Source organism: Citrus clementina, unplaced genomic scaffold, assembly GCF_000493195.1.
Source record: "Citrus clementina cultivar Clemenules unplaced genomic scaffold, Citrus_clementina_v1.0 scaffold_4, whole genome shotgun sequence".
In the NCBI taxonomy this organism is placed as follows: domain Eukaryota; kingdom Viridiplantae; phylum Streptophyta; class Magnoliopsida; order Sapindales; family Rutaceae; genus Citrus; species Citrus x clementina.
Genome location: NW_006262274.1, coordinates 7,645,107 through 7,653,739, shown reverse-complemented (window position 1 = coordinate 7,653,739; position 8,633 = coordinate 7,645,107). Strand labels below are relative to the sequence as shown.

Here is an 8,633-nt window from a genome sequence, read left to right as displayed (position 1 = left end):
ATAGGATCGTATCACATTGAATTTGTGTACTTAGGATGGGGCACGGAAGAGAGAGCGTCTTGGTTTATATTTTACTTATACACACATGAGTAATTATATACAAACCTTTCATGCCTTTGCTATCTTTTTCATGTGGGACAAATATAATTTCCTTTACTTTTCCAATTCCATGAATTTACTTTGAGTAACAATTTCTCATTTATCCAAGGGTTATTTTGATTATATAGGTAAAATCATTCTGAAGTATTTACGGAGGAATATTTGAAACAACAGATAAGTCTCACTCAAAATCACGCATCAAATAGTAACTTGTGCTATATTTCCAACACTTTTTGCTTCTTTTCCTTGTTTGATTTCATGAAAAAAATTGAGTGCAATGAAATTTTTATCTTCTTTTGTCTATGATGTTTTGGTGTAAAATAAAAAATAAAAAAATAAGAGGGATATTAGGTAGCCCATGAATTTCCAATTTTCCATATAGTTTGCATGTTGCAAAAGGAGTTTTGTAACTATTTTAAAAAATAAAGGGATTATTTTATTATTTTGTCAAATCACAGAAGTCTACAAATTCTTTTCTCTACAGCTTATTATAATAATACACCTACAAGTTTTTTTTATACTTAAATTTATACAAAGATATGATTAGTCTTGTTTATTTTTCTATTTGAGTCATATTTTACAACAACAATCCTTCGAGCTTTTTTTTTTCTTTATTATTTTGGGTAATATTTAATATCTTAATAGCGCTATTAATTATTTCTAATATTGTCCATATTATCTCATGTTTCTGCAAAGTTGTTCAAATAGATCTACACCTCACAAATACAAGCCGATAAGGTTATATCTCCATGATTGAATCCATCCAGAGAAGACATTGACTCACACTATTTGAAAACGCGTATTGGAAGTTAACACCGGGAGCTTGCAAAACAATTAATTCTTATATAAACGCTTTGCAAGGAATCAAATAGCCAGCTCAATCAACCGAAAACCATTATAAACATGGCAGCAGCATCCACTGTTTCGAGATTGGTGGTCATTTTAATTTTAATAAATGTTGGTGCTATAAGTGATACGACAATATCTGTAACGGCATCAGCTGCAAGATTATTGTCGTCACCCATACTGTTAGAAAGGGAAGCTTTACTTGCTACCGGCTGGTGGGTCAACAATTGGGCGACGTCGGGCAACTACACGTCCGATCATTGTAAGTGGACTGGCGTCAGTTGCAATTCAGCGGGAAGCGTAATCGGGGTCAGCTTACTCTGGTATGAAAATGATAACATCAAAGGAGAGCTCGGTCGTTTCAAATTCTCTTGCTTTCCGAACCTCAGAAATTTCAAAATTCGTACAAATTATGTTCTCTCTGGGCGCATTCCATCTGAAATTACTGCCCTTTCAATGCTCCAAACTCTTGAACTGCCCTACAACGGCCTTACCGGTAAGCTGTGAAACTTCACCATATATATATATATGTATGTATAAAATCGCGCTGCTGCTTAAAGCAGGCGTCTGTTTTTACAACACTAAAGAAGTGTGAGTCGTCCGCACTTGAGCTTGACTCTCCCTCTATGTAATTTTTTTTTAATGAAGATAGTGAATACTGATCTCGTTTTTCATAAATCACATGCACAACAGGAATTATCCCTTTAGAGATGAGGCGATTAAGGAATCTCGTCCACCTGGATCTATCTGATAATCACCTCATGGGACATATCCCTCCAACTCTTTGTGGTCTAAGCAAATTGAAAATTTTGAACTTGTCTTTTAACTCCCTTGTCGGTAATATCCCATCCAATGTAGGTCATCTAACCCAGCTAACTACTTTGGCTATTGCCTCAAACCAAATGAATGGTTCCATCCCATTAGGAATCGGGAGTTTGAAGGTTCTTCAAGCTCTTGACCTGTCCAGAAATGAAATTGGAGGTTCAATTCCTACAACACTTGGCCATTTAAAGTGGTTGAGAAGTGTAGACTTGTCCCAAAACAAACTTGTTGGCCCAATCCCTTCGTCTCTGGGTCATTTGACTCAGTTAACTACTTTGAATATGTACAACAATAAACTTGATGGCCCAATTCCTCCAGAACTCATGAATTGCTCAAAGCTGAGGATATTAAAATTGGGAAACAACTTGTTAAGCGGAAGCATTCCGTCACAGATCGGCAAACTTCAAGAACTATATTATCTTGATCTAAGCGGTAACTTCATTAATGGTAAAATACCTTCCCAACTTGGAGAATTTCCACGCATAGACACTGTGGACCTTTCCATGAATAACCTTTCCGGTGGAATCCCTGTATTTGTCAGAAAAGTGCCACACTTAGATGTGTCAGGCAATAAATTGGGAGGAGAAATCCCAACTACTTTGGCAAATGCGCCACCGCCACATCACAAAACAATTGCCACTCGCTTGGTTGCAATTATTCTTGCTATGGTCGCATTCCTTGCCTTGATATTTGGAATCTTGATTATCCGTAGACGAAGGGATAAGGAAGTTGAACCAACTGGGACAGGAGAAATTACCAAGTGCGCTGATGAGTTTGCAATTTGGAATTACGATGGTAGAATTACATTTCAAGACATGATTGAAGCCACTGAGGATTTCGATATCAAATACTGCATTGGAACCGGAGGCTACGACAGCGTTTACAGAGCACGGCTGCCCAGTGGAAAAGTGGTTGCTTTGAAGAAGCTTCACCGTTCAGAAACTGAGGAGTTAGCTTCCCTCGAGAGTTTCCGGAATGAGGCTCGTCTACTGTCCCAAATACGGCATCGAAATATTGTAAAGCTTTACGGCTTTTGTTTGCACGAGAACTGCATGTTCTTGATCTATGAGTACATGGAAATGGGAAGCTTGTTCTGTATTCTACGCACAGATGAGGAAGCTGTTGGGTTGGATTGGACTAAAAGGGTGAACATTGTGAAGGGTATGGCTCATGCTTTGTCATACTTGCATCATCACTGCACACCACCAATTGTTCACCGCGACATATCAAGCAACAACATTCTACTCAACTCAGAATTCGAAGCTTTTGTTGCTGACTTTGGTATTGCTAGATTGTTAAATTTTGACTCATCCAATCGAACTCTGTTAGCTGGCACTTATGGATATATTGCTCCAGGTCATCTTCTAGCTATTCCTCTTATGCTTCTTTAGTTATCCTCTTATTTAATTTTTATATATACTCTGCTAAGTAGTTTTTAACCAGCTTTATTTAGCTCGCTACTTGGGTTCGAATTTTGAAAAAACTAAGGAGCTATAACTGAATTTAGACTTTACCTATCCCTTTACCTTTCAAAACACACATACACTGAATATCAGTTAGAACATATGCTTCTCTGTCATACCTTGCTAAAGAAGCTAAAAAACATGAACAAATTGTGCTTGTTATTGTTTATGGAAACATTACTAATAAAGACTTCCGTTTTCCTATACAACGTGCCTACACCATGGTTGTGACAGAGAAATCTGATGTTTATAGCTTCGGAGTAGTGGCACTAGAAGTACTAATGGGAAAGCATCCAGGAGAGCTCCTCTCATCGTCATCTTCGTCATTGGATAAAAATATAAAGCTGATTGATTTGTTGGACCCACGCCTCCCGCCTCCGGGGGATCAAATGATTAGGCAGGATATCATTCTTGTTTCAACAGTAGTATTTTCATGCTTGCGTTCTCAACCAAAGTCTCGACCTACAATGCAACTCGTGTCCAACGAATTTATCGCTCGCAATAAGACACCAATGCAGAAACCTTTTCATGAAATTTCAATTTTGGAGCTTAGAAACCAAGAAATGTATTTGGTTGATTAATGTGATTTTTCCAATAAAGGAGACTGTTAATTGGTTGTGAAATTATTAGGTAGTAGCAATGTAGCAAATATTATGTGTTCGACGAATTGTCTGCCTTAGTATTTTTTAATTCCATTCACACTACGTCATTAGTCTCTTTTGTAAAGCTAGTACTTTCGCAGTTCACTCTGATAAAATAAGGTTTGTCTAATTGTCTCCATCTCAATGATCTGAATTAACCAGCATATTAAGGAATTTAAGGTTGTGTCTCTACAAGTTAAAAAGGGTAAATTGTCATTCTATTTATTAGCTTATTTTGCAAATTATATATAAAAATTTCATTCAGAACGAAGTTCTTGATGTCGCGTTATTCAATATATTAGTTTTTTTTCACTCCTTTGTAAATATTCACACAAACATATACAATAAATTTTTAATTTAGCTGATCCGATCAAACATCCTGGACGCACCGCTGATGTCATCCGAAGGTGAGGAAGCTTCTGCAGAAGTTGTGGTTAGTGATATTCTGGTAAGCACAAGATAATTAATTACTAGGAAAGAAATAATAAAAATTTTTATTAATTACGAAACCGATAACTATATATTCGACACACTATAATTTTATGAAAAATGAAGATCCATACTAATATAAAACTAAAACCAACATTAATTAAATTATACGATAACAACAAATCCAGGATATATTAACAAACACGTCGATTTTGAAGCTGAATTTATAATCTAATCTTAACTCTATTTCTTCTGTATTTACATAATCATCCTGCTAATTAAGGATTTACAACTTTGCCATGAAAGGTCGGCGGCTCCATGCCTTTTTCTTCTTCTCGTCACAAATTTTGCTTTTGCTACCACTTCACCATTAAAGAACATCCCAAAGCTTGGTGCTGTTCGTGGAAGGACTATTTTTCAAAACCCTAGCAAAAAAATCCACAAAGTGACTATGTTGATCTCGAAACTTACTATTATTATCAAACACTTGATCACTTTAACTATAATCCACAAAGTTATTTAACTTTTCCTCATAGATATGCGTTGAACTTCAAGCATTGGGGTGGTGGCAGAGCCATGGCGGCGCCCGATACTGGCATATCTTGGTGAAGAGAGTAGTCTTGATATGATGACCTTGGTGGCATTGGATGGCTTACTAATAATGCTCATCGATTTAAAGCCTTACAAGTTTACATAGAGGTAAGTAAAGAATATGTTATCAGGCTAGCTTGATAATAATTGAAATAGAGTTCACATACGAAATAATAATAATAAAGACAAATCTTAATCAGAATATTCTACAATATGAACTGAAAAGTTGTGATGGATTTTTTTTTAATTCAATTTTTTATGCAGTATCGGTTCTATGGAAAATCAGTACCTTTTGTATCAAGCAAAGATGCCCTAAAGAATGCAACTCTTCGTGGATATTTCAACTCTGCTCAAGCTTTGGCTGATTATGCAAGATTCTCTTACACATCCAGAAAAATTTATCGGACGAAATGTCTCCCATTATGGTTGTTGGAGCATCTTATGGAGGAAGTAAATTATAATATTATTAACTTACTTACATCTTTTGATTAATGTCGTGTCATCTGTCACATCATTTTACTCATTTAGATCACGATTGATCGATCAAGATATTGACTACAGCAATATTACTATGATACAAATTTATTTAATATTGCAACTAACGAATACTCTTGGCGATCGTAAAATCAAGAAATAATAAATATGTTCAAGATAATTATGTATTTAAAAATAATCTTCTCTATTCATCCTATTTTATCAGATCTGGGATGTGATATGGTTTCGAGAGTTACTCGTTTGTTGGTTTGTTATCAACAATGCTTGCTGCATGGTTTCGCTTGAAGTATCGTCACATTGCTTTGGGAGCAGTTGCCTCATCCGCCCCAATTCTCTACTTTGATAATATCACACCGTCAAACGCATATTATGATCTTGTCACCAAGGACTTTCGGGTAAGAAATAAATTAGTTAATTAAAATTTTATATAAGCATGATTATGTTCTCTTGTTAAAATTTAGCCATTGAATTTTGAAAATTAATGATGCAGGAAGCCAGCGAGACCTGCTACAAGACCATCAGACAGTCCTAGGCTGAAATCGATAAAGTCGCTGCTGGAAAAAATGGACTTGCTTTTCTCTCTATAAAGTTCAAAACCTGCAAGTAATGAATCTGTTATGCCGCTGGTGAACACACCGAACAGCAAGGTTTCCACACTTTTCAAGCAAGTGCAAGCTCCCAGAATTTTAAAGAAATGAGTGAATGGCAAGATAGAATAGAGAGAAAAATTCAGAGAAGAAGAAGAAACTAGGTCCAGAATTTTATATATCATCAAATACAACCATGGAAATACTTATAGCAGCAAGAATATGCTCACAGCTGTCAAAACTAAATAACAACCTCCCTCTATAACAAAAAAGTTGTTCTCTAAATAGCTAAGGCCGTTAGAAACCGAGTCCTCAGCTCATATATGCTCAGTATGTGTAATCCTTGAGCCATTTGGGAGGCTTCCTTACGCGACTTGGCTTGAGGTTATCTTGGGGTCGATTTTGGATAGCCTCACTTGAGTTTGCCTGGGCCTTTTCCTCAGTATTGATAGAGCTAGCTGAGTTGGGCTTGTCTAACTGTAATATTGGGGTTGTATCAGAATCATATTGTATGTTATTGTATATCCATATTGTATATTGTATTGTATTGTATATCCATCCGATTTTCCCTTAATTACAATTAATGCAATGTTATTGTAGCATCGTTATCGAATGTACTATGTCTAATTAATTATCTGTCATCCTCAGCGTATATATACATTTCGATTAACGTGTAATATACAAAGTAAAAATCTGGATTTGGGCTTATACACGGCCTTTGCGTTACCATATATAGTATACTGGTGCTTAGGTTCAGACGTCCATATTTTGCAGAATCTAAATTTAAACTACAAAACCACGCACAACTCTGATAATCAAATGAGGCCAAATTTGAACGTTTGTATTTGAGAATATCAATAGCTTCATACTTATAAAGTTTATTGTAATCTAACTAAATATAACAACATTTTGAAGACAATATGTTGAAAGATCTTTTATAAAATTAATGACCTTGTGGCACTTAATTCTATGTTATTGTTTATTTGATTACAGGCCTCTGAAGGATGTTTAAGAATTGAAAGATTATTTAGAGTATATGTATACGGGTGCAGCTCAGTATGATGATCCTCAGGAAAGCCCAGTGAACAAAGCCTGTAATGCAATTGATGGAGCTTTAGAAGACACAGATGCCCTAGACTGGATCATCTCAGGAATTGTTGATTTAAGAGGGGAGGATTCTTGCCATGATGTTGATGAATTCTTCTCCGATGCAACATTGGACTCCAGCTGGGGCTGACAGGTATGCAATTACAAGTGACATGATTTCATTGGATAGTTCTATTGAGACCGTTAAATAAACAACATGTGGCAATGAGACTTTATATTTATGAATGATTAAAAATAGTTTTCTTCTTTATGTTATTTTATTATTATTATTTTTTATTATTGGGGGGTTTCTCATGCAGACATGCAGTGCAATGGTCTCACCAATTGGAATTGGCAAAAACGACACAATGTCTCAAGCAGACCCATTTAATCTGACAGAATATATGGATTCATGCAATAAGTCTTATGGAGTGGTTCCAAGACCACATTGGATTACAACTTATTAAAGTGGTAATGTAAGTGTCGATTAATCCCCAAATTAATTCTTCTAATATTTTAAGATTTCTCATTTTCTGTTTTAATTATAAAGTTCACCTCAATTTTTGTTTGATTTCTATTTCTTTTTAATTTGCAGGATATAAGAGTGGTTTTAAAGAGATTTGGTAGCAACATTATTTTCTCTAATGGCCTTCGTGATCCCTATAGTAGCGAGGGGTAATTAAGCTTAAGAATTGTGTACACTCTTTTCTATCGAAGTTACCTGTTTAATTATATATCTTTTCTGTTTCTTCTATTTTTTTGGGGGGGGGGGGATTATAGGATTCTGGAAGATATATCAGACAGTATAATAGCAGTGACAACAAGAAACAGTATTTAAATTTTTCTATAAAATAAAAAATTAGTGTTCAATTATTAACTAAATTATTGGATAACATAATTAATAGTGTGTAAATTGGAGTAGGTTCCCATTGCTTAGACACACAGCCAGCAACAGAAGATGACCCAGTATGGTTAGTAGTGCAGCGAAAGATTGAAGTGGACATGGTTCATGATTGGATCCTCAAATATTTTGCAGATTTGCTTCAAAATCAGAGCATAAGATTAAATTGTGACTACAAAATTAGTCTTTTCTTTTTCTTCCTCTCCTCTATCTTTCTAATATTTATGGAGTAAAGATAAATAATAATAGTGCACCTAGCTAGTTTGGATTTGGTTGTCATTTTCATAATTTTTACTCTGAGTTGTCTAAATGTGTAGAACAGGTGTTCAGTATTACTTAATGTAAAGCACTTAAGGCTCAATCTTTATGCAATAATCATATGGTGAATATCAATTCATATACAATCAGATTGGGTTAACCATTTTCTCCCTTTTGATTTAAGAGTTACCGTATAGGTACTTGAAGCTGGAGAGAGTCAAAGATTTGCCCTCCACACACACACACACACACACACATATGGAAATGTTTTAATCTTGAATTTTAAAGTGTAGGAATATCTAGGAAAACACATAAACCATGCAGTTTAAGCCTTTAAAACCCTGTGGTTTTAAAGTTTTTCCGAACGTTTCCCGCACTTTTAGATCCCTTATATGCCTCAAAAGTTAGGTGTTTA

General features: G+C 35.3%; 1 protein-coding gene and 1 pseudogene across 1 annotated transcript; both read left to right on the top strand.

Annotated features, from left to right (window-relative positions):
- The first annotated feature begins 1,591 nt into the window (after positions 1-1,591).
- LOC18045575 (MDIS1-interacting receptor like kinase 2) lies at positions 1,592-3,158 on the top strand. Its single transcript, XM_024186051.1, has one exon. It carries the CDS (start codon positions 1,656-1,658, stop codon positions 3,156-3,158), a length of 1,503 nt encoding a protein of 500 aa, XP_024041819.1. The 5' UTR covers positions 1,592-1,655.
- A 1,107-nt stretch (positions 3,159-4,265) lies between these two features.
- LOC18045574 lies at positions 4,266-8,193 on the top strand (annotated as a pseudogene).
- The last annotated feature ends 440 nt before the right edge of the window (positions 8,194-8,633 follow it).